Source organism: Mesoplodon densirostris, chromosome 8 (assembly GCF_025265405.1).
Source record: "Mesoplodon densirostris isolate mMesDen1 chromosome 8, mMesDen1 primary haplotype, whole genome shotgun sequence".
NCBI lineage: Eukaryota > Metazoa > Chordata > Mammalia > Artiodactyla > Ziphiidae > Mesoplodon > Mesoplodon densirostris.
The window spans coordinates 14,125,531-14,149,439 of NC_082668.1; the positions used below are offsets into that span (position 1 = coordinate 14,125,531).

The window sequence follows — 23,909 nt, forward strand, 5'->3', positions numbered from 1 at the left end:
TTTCATTACCCTCTTCCATAGCAATCACCATACCCGGTTTTCTTCCAGAGGTGCATGGCCTTCCAATTTTCTAACCATCTCTATTTATCACAGTAGAAGACCAGATAGTAGAAGACCAGATACCATCATTTGACTTGAAAGCTTTCACAATAAACATCTCCCAAGCTATTTGCATTTTCTTTTCTTATTTTTTAATTATGAAGTGAATAGCTTTCTTTGCTATTAAAAAAAGCTTCCATCATCAAGGAGATGTGAGGAAGTCAGATTCCCCTAATCCTGCTTTCTTGTCCAAGGCGAACTCCTATTTACTAGGAAGTGCTGAATATCTTCTCAACACTGAGCTCTGGTAGCTAAAGTTTTCTTGTACTGGCTACACCTTTTGTTTCCCATCAGCCTCTTGTTCTTAACGAAATTCCCAAATGCCTGAAATTCAGCCCCTGCATTCTGTACCTGATCCTTGTGACCTCCAGCCTACCATAGCCCAGGTTCTCCAACGCGTTCCAGCTCTGCAGCTTGGGATTCAACCATGCTGCCATCTTACTCCCCTTCCTCCCCTGTCCTGAGACAGAAAATCCACCGTCCCCAGCTCAGGAATTCTCCTGCCTCAAGCCCTTGGGATAGACTTCCAGAGAACAATTAAAAATATTACTCATGTGTTTACCGATTGGCATGTCTTTGGGTTAAGAGTGGGAGTAGGCTACAAGGGGAGTTTGAAAGGAAGGCAGAAAAGATGGAGGAACAGAGGGATTATCAAAGTCCAAGATATTACTGTATGTCCCTGTGAAGAAAATGCTGACATTGATATGTTTAATGTATCTTGGAGTACTAACACAATGAAAAAAGGAAAACTACAAATGTGCTTTGATTATCTAAAAAGTAATTGTTACTTTCATAGGTGAATTGTTTACCCTTATTTCCCCAAGGTACACAGAGCAGGATGAAAAATGATGTCTGCAATTAAATCCATTAGGTTTATTTGTTGTTAACTTAATTTGATTTCAACAATAAGCTTTGAATATATACGGGGGGTAACCATGAAATCCTCAAAATGCCTATACAGTCATGTCCTAGTACAATGGCGTAAAAAAAAGCCAGTCCAAGTCAGCAAAAGCGTCCAACAATTAATCACTGTTTGTTCTATGCAGTTCCTGTAATTTTAGCCTCCATGGTTTTTATTCTTGCCTCATGGAATGCTGGGTGCTCAGAATTTGAGAGAATATGGCACTGTCTACCTCTCAATTGTCTGTTTATGTCTATAGTGAAAATGCGAGTCTAATTTTAAAGCCAACTTGTAAAGATGAATGAATCTTACCTATCTCATGCAAAGAAGCTGTGTAAATTCACCAAGTAGAGACTGAAATGGGAAAACTCAGCTGCCTGAAACTTTCCTTTTATGTGCAGGAGTTCAAATGGGGGGGGGTGTTGGACTCCTGGACTGAGGGCAGTCTTTCGGGGCCTATAGAGTCTTATTCAATGTATGTTATGTAATCTCACAGCCAAATCACTTTTTATCTTGTGGCAAAAGCTTCTTGACTGTGAATTCCCACAGGCACCTGCAGTGGCATATGCTGGGACCATTGAGTTAAGACTAGCTTGTGCAAACCTTCATCTATAAGATAAATAATGTTTGAGCATCTAATGGAAAACATGGTGATTATAGTTGATAACACTGTATTGTGTAATTGAAATTTGCTGAGAGTAGAACTTAAATGTTCTCTCCCCAAAAATATGTATGTGAGCTGATGGATGGCTTAATTAACTAGATGAGGGGTGGAGGGTGGAATTCTTTCACAATGTGTATGTGTATGAAAGCACCACAGTGTATGCTTTAAATATCTTATAATTTTATATGTCAACTATAACTCAATAAATCTGAAATAAATGTTTTAAAAAGACTAGCTGGGACTCACTACTTATTAGAGAACATTACAAACTGATATCTGTACTCATTCAGTTATTCATTCACTGATTTCTTATAGCTGTTTATTGGAGGATTCCTAGTTTTAAAAAATCAAAATAATTGATTTTTAAATTAGAGAACTGTGAGTCAAAGAAAATCTAGAATAATAGTCATTAAACCATTGATAGTAGTTATTTCAGGAGAGGGAAAGGAGGGGAATTAAGAGGTTATAAAAAAAGTTACATTTCTACATTGTCTGAATAGTCTGCAATTCATATATCTTATAATTTATAATGAAAAAGTGAAAAATTTATTGGCCAAAATAGAAGGAAACATTAAATGAAAATGATGAAAATCATGACCTTGAAATTAAAAGGGCTTCTATTTTATTATTGCTTTCAAGTTTTCAGAAAGACTTTTTGTTTGCAGTAAGGCTTACAGTTTATGTTTCCCAGGCTTAGTATTTCACAAGTCACATTATAAAGAAATGATCCATTCTTTCCTTAGCTTTCTCGACCTCAAAGATTTCCTGAATCTTACCAAAATGAATTGGACAATCTTGTCATGACCCTAGCCGACCACATGATTTGGAAAAACAAAGATTCACTTGAAGAAACAAGAAGGGCAAATCACAGCGTTGCCAGATTTCTTAAGGTACAATTATATAAGATCACCGTTCTATTCAAGCCTCCGTGATAGTGGGTGTGAGATACTCTAAATGTCAATTTAAGTCACAGTTTCATGTATGATGAAAAGTCAAGACTACCAGGATTAGATGAATACTTTCATCTATACATCTTTCTTGCTTGAAATACTTTTTGATATTTTTTCCAATTTGGAGTCATACAGAACAAAAACTAAGGTTAAAGAAAAGTATCTACTTGAGTGTTGCCAAATGTAGTACTTCTAAATATTTTTAAAGAGAAAAATGAGATTTTTAAAGAAGCTGCACTGTGACAATATTATTCTCTTGGGCTTTTCTGCCCTTGAAGTGATGTTTTGGATTGGATACAGCTCTAACAGTGATGCCAAATAGCCACTTTGGGAAAATTTGGGGGAATTTAGCATTTTTGTTATATTACCTCTAGGCTCTTTTTACATGATGAAAATATTGTGTATTAATCGTATAAAAGGAAAATTATCAAAGTATTGAGCAACATAAAGTGAATATATATACATATATATATACATACATATATTTAGCATCATTTCTTTGAATTACAAGCATTTCTATTGAATTGAGAAGAAAAATGTGCTTAATCCAAGAAAAGCTAATGTAGAATGATGGTGTATCATTTAACAGATAATACATTCAACCAGAAAGATAATGTTTTTCTTCTATTCCTTCTTTTGCCCAACTATTGACTATTGATGAAGCCTCTTCACTTGTTTCTTTGTGGTAGACACCAGAACATACTGGATAGGTGTGGGAATTTATAAATAAATACTACTAACATAAAGTTAAGAGGCTATGGAGGTAGATGGAAAATTAGCTTAAGTTGTCTTTGGTGAGTTTTAATTCAGTCTAATTTCTTTTTTAATGTGTTAAATGCAGTTTCAAATTACATACTACATTTGTTCTCATTTGTATTTCTTTTTCTTCACTGTTTTGCCTCTTATTTTTGCTTTTTTTCTTGCTTCAGAAAGAGAAAGGGATGGTCAGAGTTGAGGAGGAAAAGAGTAAAGGAGAAAAAAATTACTCTAGTTTTCTACCATGTTTTTAAGACCTATGAGAATAAAATTTATTACTCTGCTAGCAGTTTATTTGAAGTGCTTGATGGAAAAGAAAATTTGGAAAATAAATGGCACATTGTCTGATTTGTAAGCAAATTACATTCAAGAAATATTTGCAATATTCTTCCCAAAATTCCAAAAAAAAATGTTGCATAAGCAAGTCTCTTAAAAAGGGAAAAGACCTCTTTTCCACCCTTTTTGGCTTAAATGCTCTGTACTTATTAGAATAAATATATGTTTTCCTTGGAGCTCATTTATGCAAAATTGCTTCTGATGGTACATAAACTAATGTCTAACATGAATGTCCAAGATGAAAAAAGACACAAAGTATAAAGCTAATGGTGATACCAGTGGTTGTGAAATCTGTGGGAAAAAGCATGGATTGACAATAGATAAAACAAATATAGTCTATAAGATATGTGGATCCATGAACTGCAAACTGAAAGCAATACTTATATGTGAAGTTTATAAATGAAAACATTCGTTTAATATATTGTACATTATAAAAGTCCATCATACAAGCATTGTACGATGCTCATCTGACTAATCTCTACCTTATTTCAATTAGCATTTGGAAATCATTTGGAAATCATCTAATATAAAAAACAGACTTTGGTAGCAAATTATGTTTAAAGAAACATCTATGATAGTTCAATTATGAAAAAAAGATGGATAAGCAAGTCAGTGAAAAGGGAAAGTCTTCATATCTACTTTATTTTACTTAAATGTTCTGTATTTGTGGAATAAATAAATGTTTTCTAGAAACTTCATCTATGCAAAAGTTGCTGTGGGTGGTACATAAGCTAATACATAGCACAGGGGCAAAGGAAAGGAAATGATGGGCCCAGAGGTTTTGTAAAATATACAGGGAAAGTCACTCAGGTGGTGTGTTTTGCAATTTAGAATTTCATAACTCATCACTGAACCATCTATAGAGTAAAACTGTGACTTTCACAGTTGATTAGACAAAATAAACACTTTTTCATTACAACAGCCATATATACAAAAATATATGTTTGCATGTAATTTAGAATATTTGGCTTTTAGTTTACTAAGCCAAACTGAGAAAAAGTCTGATAGAGTATAAGTTATCCTTTATATCAAGAATCTGCAAAATTGTTTTCTATAAAGAGCCAAATATTAAATATTTTTAGTTCTGCAGGACATATAGTCTCTGTGACAACTACCCAACTCTGCAACTGTAACACAGAAACAACCATAGACCATTCACCATAGACAATATATAAACAAATGGCTGTAGCTGTGTCAGTAAACTTTCTTTAGAAAAACAGACAGTGTGCCAGTTTTGGCTCATGGGCCATAGTTTACCAGAGCCTGTTATAAATTATTTTCTACTCATATAGAAGATTAACATAAATTATTTTAAAATAAAAGCAGAGAGGTCCCTCCACCCCTCAGCAATGAGCAGAAGAGCCTCTTCACCTGGGTTAAGAAGATGCTGGGTTGGACCAGACACAGGGGACTGGTGACAGGAGAGACACATTTGATGAAGCTTGATCTGCAGTAGAGCTCTCTGCAGGAAGAAGGCTTATTCTGCTGACTTTGTATCTTAGGAATGACCCCTCCTTTTCCCTCACTGTCCCTTAGAAAGCGAATGACAAGTTTACCACATAGAAAGTCTTCTTAAATCTCAAGAAACTCTTAAGTGAGTTTTCCTAGATCCCCAGGGTAAGCAGCCTTCTTCTCACTTTCCCCATTCATGGGTGATGGAGTTAGGCCTCCTTCAGAAGCTCACAGATTGGCTACAGTAGTCCCTGGGAGGTGGCAATTGCCACTACCCTTGTTCAATGACAGGACTCACCAACCCCTTCTCTATCTAATCAAAGGGCCCTGTGTCTTCACCAAAGGGCTTCTTTTCTCTTGCTGTTTCTTGAGAAGTTTCTAGAACCCACAGTTATACTGGATGGTCTTCCTCTCTCTGCAAGGTGAGACACAAGCTTCTTCCCAGCAGGAAAGAGACAGCAGAGGTCTTCTGGGAAGGGAGCTCCATATTGGGGAGAGTCCAAGGGTCACCAGTCAGGACTTCCTTCTGCAGATGGAGAGCCTGGGAGGATTTGACACACTAGCTGGGAGCCTGCATAGTGCAGGAGACACAAAAGCCCTCTTTTCCTCCCATCCTCCCCTTATAGGTGCTCTACATGTTCTGCACTTATGATTATGCTCTGCTGTCTACCTTTCCTCACTGTTCTTTTGGGAGGTGGGAGGACATGGGAGCCATTTACTTTTTTCTAAGGGGAGAGTTATTGAAAGAACTTAAATCCATATTGAAAATGAAAATATAAATGAAGCAGTATGTTAACACAGTAATGAATAGGTAATGAAAAAAAAACTCAGAAGAAGACAAAGAAAAATGGAAAAGGAAACAAAACAAACATATAAATGACCAAACAACTGGAAAAATGTTATTAGAGAAAAAAGCTCATGTTTACACACAGCCGTATTTCAGTGGGAGAAGACTTTCCACTTGGTAGACTACCTATAACAAGATTTTATGTTCAGTCCTTTCTGAGAAAAGAGATTTGTTTGTAAAATTGAGGAGGGATTAAGGGATGCAAAACCAGTACAATGGACCATACAGGGCTCTTTGGACGAGAAAGAAGGCTTCTATGCTGAGTGATGTAGCAGCTGAGAAATTTTCTCATGTAGTACGCATGCTCACACACATGTGGCTGGGTAGAATGCAACCCCCACACACGCAGTGATGACCCCATATGCCAATCTGCTATAGTGCCTCTCCAAGATACTGCATCAGTAAATATGGTCCATGCCCACTTCACACTTTTCCAGTGCAGTAATTGGCCACTGTAGCTTGGTTACTGGTGACATGGCCATGGGTCTTTGGGAGAGAGAGCAGGTGCTGTACCAAGTTGGAACGCTTTCCTGACTCCTCCAAACCTACCTACTGTTTAAGGCTCTCGTTTTTCCAGTTAAGAGGGATTGACAACATAATAATGAGGCAGTGAGCAGCCCACTGATAGAAGTCCCAGGATCTCTTACCTTCACTCTTCAAATTCAAGCTGCCTTGGCTGAAAAAAAAAGCTATTCTGTTGAAGGAGGCCAGTGAGATTTTATTTTATTTTTTTTATTAATCTTTTGGCCAGTGAGATTTTAAAAGGTTTTCCTGACATGTCTCTGCCCTGTTCCTACCCAATGTTGCACAGCAAGGTTCTTCACCTGAGGAATTATGGAATCGAATTACTAAAAGAAAATAATAATAATATGTAACTAAGTAGTTTCAAAAAATAGACAAGTAAAAGCTAAAACTTTCTATATTAAAAGGAAAGGGCTCATTGCAAAGCTCCAAGAGATGTTTTATAAAATTGATAAATATGGGTTTGTAACTTTCTGGTGTGTGTACTGTATCTAGTATTTTAATTAGTTGCCATATGTGGATGAATGCTTAAACATATTGCAGAGATTTTTAAGACATTTATTATACAGCACATTTAGTTAAGTGTTATTTTACTTCAATATATTTAATCATCTTTAATGATCCTTAAAGTAAAAACGTCTGAATTTAGAATTTTACTTTTTTAGCGCTGCTTTACGTTTATGGACCGGGGTTTTGTGTTTAAGACGGTTAACAGTTACGTCAGCATGTTCTCCTCTGGTGATCCCAAGGTAAGAACCACATACAGGAGTGCTTGCTTTCTAAACTGCTGCATTATAAATAAATAAACTGGTCTCTGTGTATATCTGTCTAAAACAATAACCTATCCATTATCCATATCAAAAAATAATTTCTAGGGCTTCCTTGGTAGTGCAGTGGTTGGGAATCTGCCTGCTAATGCAGGGGTCACGGGTTCGAGCCCTGGTCTGGGGGGATCCCACATGCCGCGGAGCGGCTGGGCCTAGTAGGCCATGGCCACTGAGCCTGTGCGTCCGGAGCCTGTGCTCCGCAACAAGAGAGGCCACAGCGGTGGGGGGCCCGCGCGCTGCGATGAAGGGTGGCCCCCACTTGCCGCAGCTGGAGAAGGCCCTCGCACAGAAATGAAGACCCAACACAGCCAAAAATAAATAAATTAATTAATTAATTTAAAAATAATAATAATAATAATAATAATTTCTATACCAATGAGAGGCAGCCTTTTAAAACAGTTCATGTGCTCAGTAAGTCTACCCAGTCCTTCCTTCACGGGGAACAAAAAAGGAGTGTGGAATGAAAGTGTTTACATTTCACTTTTATTTCCTGTGGGCGGTGAAAGGAGTGATTCTTTCCACTTGCAATTCTTCTGCCTCAGGTTTACTCGGAACTGTCTTGGTTTTAGCACTGAAAGTCCCACTTCCCTGGAAACCTTCAGTCTTGGGCAAAATGGGACAGTTGATCACCCTACCTAAATAGGGGTTATGTTTTGGGAGATAGGGAACAGTACTGTCTAGAGAGCAGCGATTCTCAAAGTGTGGTTCCTAGACCAGTGATCTCGGAACAGAGCTACCACGGGTGGAGCCCATAAATCTGGATTGCAACAAGACTTTCAGGTGATTCCTATGCATTCTCAAGTTTGAGAATCACTGAGCTACGTAGTATGGCATATGCTAGAGGGAAATAAGACTGGAAGTGGGCCAGACCATAAAAGTTTTATCAGTTAAGGTTCTTTGTCTTGCAGCAACAGAAGCTTACTCCAGTTTGAGCAAAAGGGAAATTTTTGGAAAGATATTGGGGTAAACAGCATTGATGAAAGAGCTGGAGATCTAAGCTTGGAAAAGAGCAGTGACCAAGGCACTTCCAGGCACAAGAGTAATCACAAAGGATGAACCAGTAGCCAGGGTCTGCTGCTGTCTAAATAATCAAATGGAACCATTTTCTCCTTCTTAATACTTGGCTTAAGATTTACATTCCAGAGAGGAAGCATGTGACCAACCTGCTTTGGGTCACATGCCTGCCTCTTAGGGAGGCAAGACAGGGCACCTGAATTAATAGTTCCCCATTAACCTTTACCCACTGGGAGGAAGATAAGTCCCCAATAGGAAATTATCTAGGTATTGGGAAAGAGTAACGAATATAGAAAAGCCAAAAATAAATAATGATCTTCTTGGAGCCTTTCATGTTATGCTTAGGAGCCTGAACATTATTTTTTGGCAGTGGAGATTTACTTTAGGTTAGGAGTGTTACATGGTTATATGTCAGTTGATTTCGAGAATCCAATTCTCTCTGTAAATATTTTTTGGAAGAATATCCTTCATTAGTGCTCCAATTATGCATGACATTTGCAGAATATCATTTTAGGTATAATTCCAGTGAACTTAAACTATATCTTTTATCAAAAACCAAACAGAATATACTCAGTGAAGAATGACTACCATGTAATTTAATTATGCTTCGTTTCACTTGGATGTGCAAAGGATTAAGTCAGATACTACCCTTGTTTGAGATGGCAGTATTTTAAATTATTGACTAAAGTTGCCACAAAGTATGATTCTAAAATATCTGAGCAAATGGAATATATTTTATTTTGTTAGCTGATGTTAGTGAATACAGTGAACACAATCTGAGTCTTAAAAAATTGATTACTTAGTTTGCATGACAATGAAAATAGAATGGTTATGAACATGCTAATTGTTCCTATTTATGTGATTGTGTTAAGTTGTCTTAGACCATGTCTGCACTTCGTTTATCTCTGTCCTACTCAAAACATTATTGAAATGACAGACCAGTTTGCTAGGGCAGAGAAGAGGTGGAATTAGACAATGTACTCCAAAAATAATTGACAGGTGGAGAGAGATTCACTCTAATTTTAGATTATCTGCACCATTGTCTTCCTTAGCACTGGATCTTAGGAGTTGATTGGAGTGATACGTTCTTTGAGCTGAGTGTAGTTGAAGACCTCTGTACATGTGGTGAGGACCTATTTTTCCCAGAATAAACATGTTACATACATGCCAAAAGAAGCAAAAATAGATCTGAGTAAGACTGTATCTCATAGAAGCTCAGTGTAGGTTGCAGACGGGATCATTTCCTGAACAGGCCTTGTCCAATCTCCAAAATAGGGGGCCTGACTACATTTACCACTTCAGAGAGGACAAAATCCTTTAAACTTAACAGTGACCCAGTGGTCACACAAAAGTAACTCCACCTCCTTTTTAGATATAAGATTCAAGTGTAGATTTTCCATTAACTTTCTTAGTGTGTGAATAATAGTCATTTCTTTGCCTCTTTTTCAGACCTTATGCCAGTATAAATTTGATTTCCTTCAAGAAGTATGTCAGCATGAACACTTTATTCCTTTGTGTCTCCCCATAAGATCAGCAAACATTCCAGGTAATAATTCCCAGAATTTTGTCTGTTCCTACAATGGAAACAAATATATTTTTGTTTATTTTGTCTTTGTTTGTTTGTTGTTGTTTTCCTGTTTCTTCAGTGTTGGTTTTGTGTGAAGTTGTCACATAGGATTAGACCCAGGTAATCAGGTTAAAATGCAGAAGTTGGTGACATGTGGTAAAGAATATAGCTCTGTATATCTCAATTTTTGTCTATGTTTCCTTTTTCATTAATGAGAAGGCCAAGAAAACCATAAAATTGATGCTTGTAAATCAAAGAATTTTAACCTAGACCCATACTGTCTTTCACCATACTGGCTCCAAAAGACAACTTTCCTTTGATTTTGAGAGACATAAAATTACAGGGAGGAAAAGTTATACTTTGTGAGTATAAATTCATTTAAGATTATCAATGTGTGTACATTAAAATGCAATTCCTCAAAATGAGTTTTATACAAAGAAAACTGTTACCTTGAAAGGGAGAAAAGAAGGCAGGCAAATGGGCAACATTGTAAATACTCAATACCTCTGGGTCAGAAAGAGGCAGAGATGGGTACACAGGTAAAAATGGGACCTCACATATTGTTTACTATACTTACTATAGTATAAATGGTCTATAGACAATATTTTCATTTATTACTTTGTTAAAATAGGTATATGCACACAAGTATCAGCATGATCATGGTAGAGAATAAGCATCACCCATCTAGACATCAGAAACTAATCAAACGTCAAGCTACATAGAAAATACTTAAATGATTTATGACCTTAAAATACTTTACCTCTACTTTGTAAGGTGTACATATATCAAATCATGTGGTGCACTTGAAACTAATATAATGTTATATGTCAATTATACCTCAACAAAATAAATAAGTTGATTAATTAAATACTTCTAAGCATGAGTAAATTACAAGGCAAAGTTTTGATTTTCATAGAAAGCAGAAACTAAGATGGTAAAGAGCCTCTTCATATGTATTACAGCTCACAATAATATTTTGGAAGGAAAGAGAAAGCAATGTACATTATCAAGCCCATAAAATTTTGTCATGTCAATCTTAAACAGAAGCTGTATACATTATTCCATTCTTTTTCCAATTTATGAAATACATTTATCTAAATGCCTTCATAGAATAAAGGTGGAAAATTTATTTTGGACTGTAACATTTTTCGCTTTTTGTTTTGTTTTATGTTTATGAACTAGTGCCAAGATATTACTGCATTAGGCAGGCTGGTTACGACACTCAAGAGGATCAAACCTGTTTTTGTCATTTGGATTCTGGTTGTTTACTACTTATCAGTAGCTCAGAAAAAGGCCTGACAGTCTCTGTGCAGATATGATATTATCAACAGTGAACATAAAAATATGTTTTGTCGCAAGCAGATTTCTGATAGAACAAAAAGGTATCCAAGAAGAAGGCTAAGAATTAAAATAATTCTGTTCATGGCATTCATTTTTAAGGAAAGAAGTAAACAACCTAAGGTACTTGTCTTGAAAAACAAAGCTTTATTGAAGGGACTGACTCATACTTTAGGACAGTGTATTTTAATTTTTCAGTATAAATTACACATAGTTAATGAATATAGTGCATATCTGAGTATGTATATATCTGAACTTTTTGTTTATTTATATTAAATCCAGATCCTTTGACACCTTCAGAATCAATACAAGAGTTACATGCATCAGGTAAATAATGATATTTTATATTACACTATCTCAGCATCAATAACCACATCATAATTTGATAATATTGATGAGTATAGATACTTCAGATTTCCAACTGGAAATTCCAGATGCTAATAAATAGCCATATGTTTAATATCATCTAATCAAAATAGTCCAAAAGTTGATTGAGCTTTTCTCTTGTCACAGATAATTAAATTCTTCCCTAACTTGAATTATTTCATACTTTATTCTCCAGAATTGGAATTTTTTTAATTTCCCAAAGCATCTGAAATTTCCTTAGAGCGCATCATAAATAAAATTCCCAATCGTATGTAATAACATGCTTGCTCAATGAAACTATATGATATTTCTATCAATAAACCACACCCCAGTTCAAACCATTCTCTCAGGATTTGAGATTATTAGAATCATATAAGTTTATTTTTACCCCAGACAAGTTTATAACTTCAAATAGTCCTGACAATTTTTTTTCTAGCCATAGATTGGGAATCAGAAAGCTTTGTTCTCTTTCTGGCCCCTCACTATTACTCAGTATTTCATGGAAAGATTTGTTTAACCTAAGCCCTTTGATCTTAGTTTCCTGAACTTCCACATTCCCCGTACTTTTGCCCCCAGCAGTATTTTTTAAAAATCAGTGTGTTTACTTTGCTTCTGGTCAGTTATGACCTGGAGTATTCTAATAGTTCATTCTCCTTAACGGGTAGTTATGAGGAGTAATGGAGATAACACTTGTGAAGTGCTTAGCCGAGTGTTGGCACACAATACCTGTTCTATAGGTTGGACGCTGTCCTGCTATTAACAGTTACATTTAGAAGCACATTGGACCATTCTCAATAAATGCACTATTACTTGAGATTTTACCATTCTTTTCTCTATAGTTCAGACTCAAAATGGTGCAGCCCCCTTTGGTTTTCCTCTCTCTTTGCTCTTTTACGTCCTGCAGCTCACTTGTCCTGGTGATTTTACTGCTACTCCTTGGGTCCTGCTACCCCAGGTCCAGATGCCTTCTCACCATCCCCACTTCCCTGTTCCTCCAGCCACCTGGATAGTAGCCCTCACCCCACATCTCCCTACAGTCTAATTCCCATTTATAACCTATCATATTAATGGCTTAATAAAGCATAGGTCCGATTGGGCCACTGATCTCAAAGCTGTCAGTCACTTATCATTTCCTATAGAATTACGTGCAAATGGTTCAGGGACCTAGACACCAGCTTAGGAATTTGTACTTGATTATGTCCATCATCCAGTCCCAGTATATCTCTTAAGTCTTAATTCTCCCCACTCCTCTTTTGGTTGCTGTGCTTACTGGTCTCCTCCATACCTGTACTCCCCACATAACTGTGCTTTCAGAAGTCTGTGCCACTGAAACCCTATCCCTTCTCCCAACCTCCTCTCCTCCACCCACTGCCTCCAACTGCCGCCCCCCTGCCCCCGGACTCTGCATCTTCAACCTTGAGCACCCTCAAAGGTCCATCTCAACATATTCCCTCCGGTCACATCTCCTGATTCCTCCAGGCAGAAAATAAGCTTTTCTCCTTTCAACTCCAGTACTACTGTAGACATGCCACTTTTATGGAATTTGACATTTGACACTGAGTACTATTTGGATTAGTATAAACAGAATACTTGCTGAATGCCTCTCTTCACAGTTTTCATCTCTGTAGCAAGACTGTATTACTGAATCACTTCCAGTAGTGAGAGGGGTTGATAGTTGTTTGCTAAATCTCTCTCAATTATCAAGTGATCAGTTGATTTTCAATAACATGATCTCTTTACCTTCATCGCAAAGATATGCCCGAATATTCAGTCACGAATGAGTTTTGCCGCAAACACTTCTTAATCGGAATTCTGCTCCGAGAAGTTGGCTTTGCTCTGCAAGAAGACCAAGATATCAGGCACTTGGCTTTAGCTGTCCTAAAAAATCTAATGGCTAAGCATTCATTTGATGATCGATACAGAGAACCAGTAAGTGGTCTTCCTCTCTCCCTTCCCTAAACACCATTTAATGGTTCACTGCATTAAATGCATATCAAACCTACAAGTCTATTGATTTTTATGTGAATCATTTCTTTTGACTACTTTTTCACCTAGGAGAAGCAGGCCCAGATAGCAAGTTTATACATGCCCCTCTATGGCATGCTTCTGGACAATATGCCAAGGATTTACCTGAAGGACCTGTATCCTTTTACCATCAATACATCGAACCAGGTAAGTCTGCAGAATATTCCAAGTGTCTATCTTAATAAAGAATTTGCCTTTTTTATATTTTTGCCATAGATAACAATTTTCCCCCAACTGTGAGCAAACTAAGGATTAAGCAGCACTTCTGGCTAGGTGTTTTGAGACGTTTACATAGTGTCATTTGTTCCAGATTGGTCACTGACGCCTTCCACTTGTCCATCTTTTCAGCATTTTGTTTTCATTGTCCTCTGTTCTCTGCATCACCTTCCAATTCTCTCCAGTTTGTAACAGGTTCCTCTGTTGCATTCATGGCCCCATCCTCAGTGTACACCTTTCCCCACCAGCTTTCTGCATCGGGTTTAAGCCCATCTGGTGTCAGTAGAGCTACGTGCCTTATTTGTAGTCACAGCCCAGGAGTGGCCTGTTTTGTCACCCCTCCTCCACTGAGCCAGCCTAGTGACTTCACAATGACCCTCTTGAGATCCTTTGACTGTGTTCAACTCCCAGATGAGTTGACGCACTGCTGAATCCAGTACTAGACAAGATATTACCATCTAGAAGTTAGGAGCTATGTCTTTGGAATTTTTTTTTAGACGTTGTTCAAATCCCAATAGTGTCAGTTACTATCTATGTGATCTTAGATAAGTTATCCAACTTCTTTAAGCCTCTGTTTCCTCATTTATAAAATGGAAGAGAATACCTGTATCACAAGGTTCTTAGGAGGATTAAATTGTGGAATAGAGAACATTCATCATAGATACTGGCCTATAATAAGTACCTAAAATCTAGTTTTTAATAATAGTAATATACATAAAATAATCCATGATAATAATGATATATAATCTACAATATAATCAATGAATTTATGATATCACTTATAGGTAGAATCTAAAAAATACAACAAACTAGTGAATATGACAAAAAAAAGAAGCAGACTCACAGATATATAGAACAAACTAGTGATTACCAGTGAGGAGAGGGAAGGGGGGTGAGGGGCAATAGGGGTATGGGATTAAGAGGTACAAACCATTATGTATAAAATAAGCTGTAAGAATATATTATACAACATGGGGAATATAGCCAATATTTTATAATAACTGTAAATAGAGTATAACCTTTACAAATTGTGAATCCCTATATTGTACACCTGTAACTTATATAATATTTTACATCAACTATACCTCAATTAAAATTTTTTTAAATCAGTGAATTTATCAATAAACATTCCACTCATTTAGTCTATATCTAAAAGATAGTTTCTACTACATTGTTAAAAATTTTTTAAATCACATAAGAAATTAAACTGTGACTAAGAGTATAGTTTAACTATATTAATTTTCATTGCCTAGTTTGGCAGAAGATTTTGATGAAATATAAAAGATCAAATCGCGTATCATCTAATTGAAAGTGTAACAAAGAAGGCATATGTGGGTTTACAGTGCTGAAATATGATGATTCCCACTAATTTCTTCTGTGCTTTGAATACAGGGGTCTAGAGATGACCTCAGCACCAATGGAGGATTCCACACCCAGTCAGCTATGAAATATGCAAACTCTGTGGACACATCATTTTCTAAAGATGTTTTAAATTCCATAGCAGGTACTTCAAACCTTCCAGACAGTTGTGTTTAACTATCATCCGTATTTACCTTGTATATCACTGTGCTTTTTACCCACTCCATAATTCATTACACCTAATCTATGTGACAAAGTATACTGCATTTACATAGTTGAAGAGACTTGTTACATATTTCTTTGCATGCCGTCCAGCAACTTCCTCTTCTACTTAGTGTTCATTTTTACTTGGATCGAGGAGCAGTCTTCTCTGATGTTATCAAATTGTTTTATTCTGGAGACAATCTTGAAGTTTTCATTGCATACGGCCTTTTAAAGTATAATAGCCCTTCAACTTCAAAGATTACTTTTAAGAACTATTTTAGAAATGTCATCTTAATTTCTTATAAACTGTCAAAAATTAAAAGCTTCTTCCCCCAAAGCATCATTAGGAGCTTTTTTTTATGCATTTTAAAACAGAAACATTCTTTAAAAAGCTTTTTAAGAAATCAAAGGAAAAAGATTTATTTCCAGTTAAAATGGTCTAAATTTTCCTAAATCCTTAATTCTGGCATGGCTGTTATAATAATATTTTAAAAGTTGCATATCTTTCATGCCAATCCCAGACTCTATTATGTCAACTTTTCACAATACTGCTACCACCTGAATGATCAACATCTTTTTGGTTCATCATTTTAGCTTTTTGTGTTGTGTGCCCATGCATCTCATTACAGTCTGTGTGCTGTGGCTTGTGTTTACAGCATTTTCATCAATAGCTATTTCTACAGTAAACCATGCTGATTCCAGAGCTTCGTTAGCAAGTCTTGACTCCAACCCAAGTACCAATGAGAAGAGCAGTGAGAAGACTGACAACTGTGAAAAGGTACGGCTTCCCTCCCAAACTTATCGAGCATATTACCAGTCAGCAATCTCCTATTCTTACTCAATTCTAATTGGTTCTTCATTCCTAGATCCCAAGACCCTTGTCTTTGATAGGCTCAACTCTTCGATTTGACAAGTTAGATCAAGCAGAAACCAGAAGTCTTCTTATGTGCTTTCTTCACATTATGAAAACAATTTCAGAAGGTAAAGAGAGTTCTTTAAATTTAAATTAAAAGAAAAAGAAAAAAACTTTGAATTTCAAAGAGTCTCATGCTATTCAGTGTTTCCTTTCAGAGACTCTGATTGCCTACTGGCAAAGAGCGCCCAGCCCAGAGGTGTCCGACTTCTTCAGCATCTTGGAGTAAGTTTTAGAGTTGATTACATAACACTTTTTTCTAGAATCTTCAAAATACTTTAGTATACCATTTTTCATTCTAGGTACCACATGGTGAATGATCTATCAGTAATAATGTGTAAACTATTTAAAGAAAACTTAATATTTTTCTTTTAATATACTTGGATGAACACTTTGTATAAATAAAAAGGCATGAATAATTAGAATGTGACATTTTTTTCCTTTCCAGTGTTTGTCTTCAAAATTTCAGATACCTAGGAAAACGTAACATAATAAGGTAATAATTTTAAATTCCAAAAGTTAGTCTGATATTTTGAAAAAAAATTATGACATATTATTAATGGATCAGGTTAGACTTAGAGATTTATGTTAGAAATCTTAAAATGCAAATAAGGATTTTAAGTTTGACCTCACATTAGACATAGCAGTTTGATGATTACCCTATAGCCATAGTAGACCTAGGAACAGTTCTGTCCAGGGAAAAAGCACAAAACACATTTCTGAAAGGAAACCACATTTCATGTAACTTCTCAACTAATTTATCCATCTTTATATGAATATAACTTGAAAGATACCTATTTAAGAAAATACTTCCAATAAACTAAAAAAAAACAATTAATCTGGAAAACTGTGCTGTCATCCTTTTCTCATGAGAGACAGCAGTGCCCCTGGCATCTTCCCTAAACCCGCAATTTCCCATTTCTAGAAGAAAATGTGATTTTATTTTTCATAGCATGTGGAATATTTCATTGTTCAGTAATCGCTTTGTCAGTTGCCTTTTTAAAATTCATATATCAATTACAAACACTGAGCTAGTATTAAAACTTCAGTTTTCCTTGCAGAAAAATTGCTGCTGCGTTTAAATTCGTGCAGTCCACCCAAAACAATGGAACTCTCAAAGGATATAATCCATCCTGCCAGACTTCTGGCCTCTTGCCACAATGGTACTGTCACATTTGCTTGATATTTAAAATTATATTGTGAGTGTACGTGTGTGTGTGTGTGTGTCTGTGTGTCTGTGTATATATATACCTCAAACCAAAAACAGATCTCAAGTAACTCTGTATGTTTCTCTGAAGAAACTTTGTCAGTACATCCTTATCTGCCCCACTAGCTTGTGAAAACCTAAGAAGCAAAGATTATGCCTTATTTATGTGCACCTAGCGTACAATGCCTTGTATAGGGTCAATGAGTATCTTAATTTAATTGAACCTGAAAAGACATAATTCCAATAAATGCCTATTGTAATGTTTGCTAATCTAGTGACAAAGTAAAATGTGAGGTCATATCTCCCCTTTCCTCTTAGTAATTGTAATAATTTATCAGTATTCTTAGAGCTTAATGTGCTTTTAAAGGGTCAAAGGCAATAAGAAGCATAGCTGGCCCCATAAGTTCATTTTAGATTTTTTAGTCATTAGAATGGTATATAAAGCCTAGGGTCACCCTTCATTGACCTACCCTACAGGAAACATTTGCCCTAAAATCCTACCTTAAAGCTCCTCTGGGTCTAGTAAATCAGAATTCTTTGCTAAAATTTTCTCCAGTTTGATTTATTCTCCCCAGGAGTATCATAATAATGTATAATATGAAAATGGCTATATTTTAGAAAGAGCTTTAGAAAGAAATATGAACGTAGTATATAGCTAATAAACCATAAAATAAATTTTGCCTGTTTATCCATGGGGACCCCTTGAAATGGCCCCCTTATGAGAAAATAAATGAGTTGAGTAGAGGACTATAAACAATTACTTTAATGACAGTCGTAGCTCACCTGAGGTCACTGCAGTTTTGGAGACGTCTGGTGGGTTAGACTTTAGGCTCCTCCCTAAGCCATCTGGACAGGTCCTGATCGTTCCCACGACTCCCCTCCCAGAAGCCATGGCTCTTCCTCCAGGAGTTACAGACTGAAGGAGACTCAAAACCTGGAAATAATCCAGTCCCAAAGGTCCAAGCCATACAGCCCCAAACCATACAGCCCCAAACCCATTATTCCTTGTAGCTACAGAAATGACCCAGACTCTCCTGGCTACTGAAAGCCAAAGTTAGATCTCTAGGGTCCCAATCCATCCAGAGCATTTGATTTAGCCAGAATCGAATAAGTCTTGAGAAGTAAGACAAAGAGAAAAAGTTGTTTCTTTTTCAGGCTTGACTCTTCACTATCTCCTTTTGCCTGCTTTCCTCAAAGAAATTTTCTATGACCTTGGCCATCAGATAGCTTAAATGAAAGCTTAAATGAAATGATAGCTTAAATGAAAGTCGGGAACAGGAAATATTCCTACTTCCTCATTCCCCCAGTTAGAAGTGCCAAGGGGCATTGAATAAGAGCCCTGGCCATTGTCCCTGCTCTGGGAAAGCAGCAGCCCAGAAGCGCCCTCAGCTCTCTCCCCGACAAGGGTCATATGTCAGCCCTGCTGTGGGCATGACACAAATGCAAAGACAAATCCTGTAAGAATTTCTAAATGCAAAGAAGTAGGAGACAAAGGGTTGTTTTAGACTAGATTTTACTTTTTTACATTTTACCTCCTAAAAATAATTGACACAATTGAACTATATAATATTATACTTTTTTAATGTCTACCACTATGCCTTTCTGATCAACCAATAACCACCTTAACATGCATGGAATCCCATGATTTCATTAAATAATAATGAATATGTTTGTGCAGAATTTAATTCAGCATCTATTATTTGTCTGTTACCCTTTAGTATCCATTATCATTCTGAACCCTTCTTCGGCTTAAATAAAATTTGTCCAAAAGCACTTTTAAAAGTTCTTCTCATCATGTCACCTATAATTAACATTTTTAATAAAAAGTCTCTATTCAAAAATTTTTTAACATTTGACTCAATCAGGAGAATTTGAATGAAAATTTGGTTATCATATCCCTATGACTTTAAGCATTTTTGTCATTTCATTTTCAGGATGCACACCACTTCCAGTCATGAAGGACAGAAGCAGCACAGATCACAAACTTTACCGATAATTCGAGGCAAAAATGCACTTTCTAACCCTAAACTCCTACAGATGTTAGACAATACCATGACAAGTAAGTATACCAGAAATAATAGCAACAAGATGGTTATCATTTTTCTCTAGATGTGTGCAGGACATAAAATGCATTATGTTTCAGAAATGTAAGGAATGTTGCTGTGCCCCTGAGACCACTGGTTTTCAGGCTTGCTGTAGCCTGAGGAACATTTCTGGGAGGAGAGAATCAGCCGGAAGCATCTAAAAAAATGTAGTGTCCTTATGAGGAGAAGGGGGAAAAGTAAAACTCTCAATATAGTGTGCTCACTGTAGCTCCTCTGGAACCAAGTGACTTGGCATTGTGAGAGGTTAGGGTGGCCTCTCTCAACCGGATTATTGTCCACTCTTTGGGAAGGGGAGAAAGTTGTCCATGTCCTAGAAGCAGCAAGTGTGCCATCTCGAATCCAGTGTTGCACACACTACAGGTGTGAATGAGGAGAAAATGGGATCTGGTGTTTTTGTATCATGTAAGTGTTCTTGATTATGGACACGTGACCACAGTTAGCTGTTTGAAGGTATTTGCCTTAACCTATAAACACATTTACTCCCTTTCTGACGAGGCCATTAATGCAGATCATCCACTGAGACTCTACGTTTGGTCTATTAATCTGGGACCATAAAACTTGACCCAGACTGGTTATGGAGGAAATATGACTCTACCAATGGCTGAATCAGTGGAAAAGTAGTGAGAAATAATGGAGAACAGACTACTCTGGTCCTTTGGAAACTCTATAGCTGGCAAAATAAAAGGGCACACACACTGTCTTAATCAGTTCGAGCTGCTACAACACAATACCACAGACAATGTAGCTTAAACAACAAACATTTATTTCTCATAGTTTTAGAGGATGAGAGATCCAAGATCAAGACACCAGCAGATTTGATGTCTGGTAAGAACCACGTTTGCAGATGGCCAACTTCTTGCTGTGTCCTCACATGACAGAGAGAGAGAGATGATCTCTCTGGTGTCTCTTTTTATAAGGGCACTAATCCCATTCATGAGGGCTCCATTCTCATAACCTAATTACCTCTCAAAGTCTCCACCTCCAAATACCAGCATATTGTGGATTAGGGCTTTGACATATGAATTTGTGGAGACACAAACATTCAGTCTATAGCGCCCACTAAAAACTCTGTCTCTGTTTTTGCTTCAGCCGATAAAGAAATTGAGCAAATGAAAGCACTTTGATTTAATAAAATTACTCATCAAAACACCAGTAAACATTGACTATGTTGTAATAGAAAAAAGTTCTTTATAGGGTACAAAAATTTGTCTCAGATATTTATGCATTTTCTACTTTATTTTGTAGGCAACTCCAATGAAATAGACATCGTGCACCACGTGGACACAGAGGCCAATATTGCTACAGAGGTTTGCCTGACTATTCTAGACCTACTAGCCCTCTTCACTCAGGTCCACCAGGTAAGTGTGACTGTAACTTCTTCTGTAATATGATAAAATGAAAGGTGGAAAAGTCATGTGAAGTCAAGAATATGTTTTTAAGGTTTTTATGACATTTAATGAAATATATTAACCTTACATAAATCAACCTAAGTGTGAGTGGAAAACACGTTAAAGAAGAGATTCAGAATTTATCAAAAGTTGGCGAATGCTCAGTTGATATACACACAGACATATTTCCTTATTGTCCAATAATAGACAATCTTTCTTCCTTGTTTCTCTTGCTTTACTCTCAGGCAAGTTGGGCTGAGAGAGAAGGTGACTCTACTTTTTCAGTATCAAAGGGAGAGACAAGGGCTTCCCTGGTGGCGCAGTGGTTGAGAGTCCTCCTGCCAATGCAGGGGACATGCGTTCGTACCCCAGTCCGGGAAGATCCCACATGCCGCGGAGCGGCTGAGCCCGTGAGCCATGTCCTCTGAGCCTGCGCATCCGGAGCCTGTGCTCTGCGACAGGAGAGGCCACAACAGTGAGAGGCCCGCATACCGCAAAAAAATAAATAAATAAATAAAAGGGGGAGAGACAAGTGACAGCTAGATACAACAGATAAACAGATACAACAGCTAGAGAAAACAGAGTGACAATGTTGAGCATCTTTTTGTGTGCTTACTTACCATCTCTATATCTTTGGTGAAGTGATTCCACTACCTACCATTAGAATGGCTGCAGTTAAACAGACTGACCATACCAAGTTTTGGCGAGTATATGGAGAAACTGGAACTCTCATTCACTGATGGTGGGAATACAAAATGATACAAACACCTTGAAAAAAAGTATGCTGGAATGAAGGTTCAACATAATCTATCATGTGACCAGCCATTCCAATACTAGGAATTTACCCAGGAAAAATAAAAGCATTTGTTCACACAAAGCTTTGTACATCAATATTCATAGCTTTGTTTTTTAATAATTAAACACTGGAAACAACCCAAAAGTACATCACAGGTGAATGGATTTTTTAAAATAGTTGTATTAAAACATATCCATACAATAGAATATACAATATAAAATTTTATAAAATATGAACTATAGAAATTATGTCAATTACACCTCAATGAAGTTATTAAAAACATTAGCTCAACCTAATGAGCTTTCAAATGTTAAGGGTTAAATTAGAAAAAGTTGGGTCGGTTGAATAGTCTGCACCAAACAGAATGATTATAGCAAGAAAGTCTTTATTTTCAAGTAAAACGTCAGCACGGCAGTCGGAAAAAAAATCCACATTTTAATTCTTTATTGCTTGATGGAAATGTCAATCAAATCTCATACATCTTACAGGCTCTATCAGTGCCTTTGAGGACCTGCCTGTCTGTGAGCACATCTGCTACCTCTCTCCCGACCCTGCCCCACTAACCATGCTTAGGCTACTCTGCTCTTTTTTCTCTGTTTTCTTTTTTCTCTTTTTTCTCTGCTTGAACTCATAAGCTCCATTCCATCTCAAGTCCCTGGTACCAACTGTTCTTCCTTCCTTTGACAATCCTCCCAGATCTGCTCATGCATGACTTTTTCAGCTCACATGTCAATTCATCCATTAGAGAGGTCTTAACCACCCTATATAAAGTAATCTTATCCCCCAAAGCAATTACTTTCCATCATATAGTATTCTACTCTATTTTCTTATTTAGTAACTTTTTTCAATCACTGCTATATGTAAGTTTCATTGGGAACATAGAGCTTATTCAGCACTTTATTTCCACACCCAGAATTGTGCCTATCACATAGTAGGACCAGAGTAAATATTTTTTGAGAGAATACAGGTGTCCTTTCACTCATCCTAAATAACTGCTGTGTTAAATTTCCAGAGACAACTCCAACAATCTGAATGTCAAAATTCAATGATGAAAAGGGTCTTTGATACCTACATGCTCTTTTTTCAAGTCAACCAGTCAGCCACAGCACTGAAGCACGTATTTGCCTCTTTGCGGCTATTTGTATGCAAGGTAAGGGTCCTCCAAGTTCCAAGAAAAGCTCAGTGAAGTGTTTATTGCTGACAATAAACACATATTAATCCTTTCATTTCTCAGTATCGAGGGAAGAAAGTTTGTATTCTTCTATTTGATTTATTTGGTTTTATTAAACTATTTGATTCATGGTCTCAAAATAAGTTCACAGCCTTGGCACCCTATCTGCTGGATATCACAAGGGAGTAAAATTAGCACCTGGCCATCAATTCTTTGGGTTCTCAGTGTTTGTGGCAGAGAGTTAGGTAAAATATACACCATCAACTGTGATGTCCATTCCTGCCAAGTCAAAGGTTCTGCATTAGATACAGGAGAGTACACCTTTGAGGACCCTGGTGGTTTTACAGTGTTGGGTAAATAGAAACTCTTTCAGAGCTCTCATTCCATTGCTTTGGGTAGTCATCCATTACTGATGCAAGGGATACTTACAACATAGAGAATGATTATTTCTAGGAAAAAAAAAAAGAAATACTAAGATAGACTTCAGTAAATAAGATTATATCCTCTTCCACCTGCAAATGGGAGAAAAAGTCTAGGTTAAGAAAAAAGAAAGAAAGATTTTATTCTAAGGGATTTTAAAATTTGAGAATAAACAGAGCAAAATGAAGGAATTTGCTCACTTCACCAGCACTTCTGTTTTGTAGTTTCCTTCAGCGTTCTTCCAAGGGCCTGCCGACTTGTGTGGATCATTCTGCTATGAAGTCCTAAAATGCTGCAACCACAGGTCACGGTCAACTCAGACGGAAGCATCAGCACTTCTATACTTTTTTATGAGGAAGAATTTTGAATTTAACAAGCAAAAGTCAATTGTCCGGTCCCACTTACAAGTAAGTGCTGCCGATTTCCATTAATGTTGTTGTTAAAACCACTCATTTGTTTCAGTGTT

General features: G+C 36.8%; 1 protein-coding gene across 8 annotated transcripts in view; it reads left to right on the forward strand.

Annotated features, from left to right (window-relative positions):
• DOCK10 (dedicator of cytokinesis 10) overlaps nucleotides 1-23,909 on the forward strand; it is a 288,876-nt gene that overhangs the window by 236,127 nt on the left and 28,840 nt on the right. For 3 of the 8 annotated variants that reach the window (XM_060107388.1, XM_060107386.1, XM_060107390.1), the window contains 16 exons: nucleotides 2,408-2,554; nucleotides 7,193-7,276; nucleotides 9,818-9,914; nucleotides 11,556-11,600; nucleotides 13,393-13,568; nucleotides 13,695-13,811; nucleotides 15,273-15,384; nucleotides 16,100-16,221; nucleotides 16,310-16,424; nucleotides 16,515-16,581; nucleotides 16,805-16,852; nucleotides 17,418-17,519; nucleotides 19,498-19,622; nucleotides 20,914-21,026; nucleotides 22,865-23,002; nucleotides 23,668-23,850. In XM_060107388.1, coding sequence (XP_059963371.1) covers nucleotides 2,408-2,554; nucleotides 7,193-7,276; nucleotides 9,818-9,914; nucleotides 11,556-11,600; nucleotides 13,393-13,568; nucleotides 13,695-13,811; nucleotides 15,273-15,384; nucleotides 16,100-16,221; nucleotides 16,310-16,424; nucleotides 16,515-16,581; nucleotides 16,805-16,852; nucleotides 17,418-17,519; nucleotides 19,498-19,622; nucleotides 20,914-21,026; nucleotides 22,865-23,002; nucleotides 23,668-23,850 — 1,791 coding nt within the window. Of the gene's footprint in view, nucleotides 1-2,407; nucleotides 2,555-7,192; nucleotides 7,277-9,817; nucleotides 9,915-11,555; nucleotides 11,601-13,392; nucleotides 13,569-13,694; nucleotides 13,812-15,272; nucleotides 15,385-16,099; nucleotides 16,222-16,309; nucleotides 16,425-16,514; nucleotides 16,582-16,804; nucleotides 16,853-17,405; nucleotides 17,520-19,497; nucleotides 19,623-20,913; nucleotides 21,027-22,864; nucleotides 23,003-23,667; nucleotides 23,851-23,909 lie in introns of all 8 variants that reach the window. The other 5 variants (XM_060107385.1, XM_060107391.1, XM_060107392.1 and 2 more) reach the window with 3 other exon arrangements.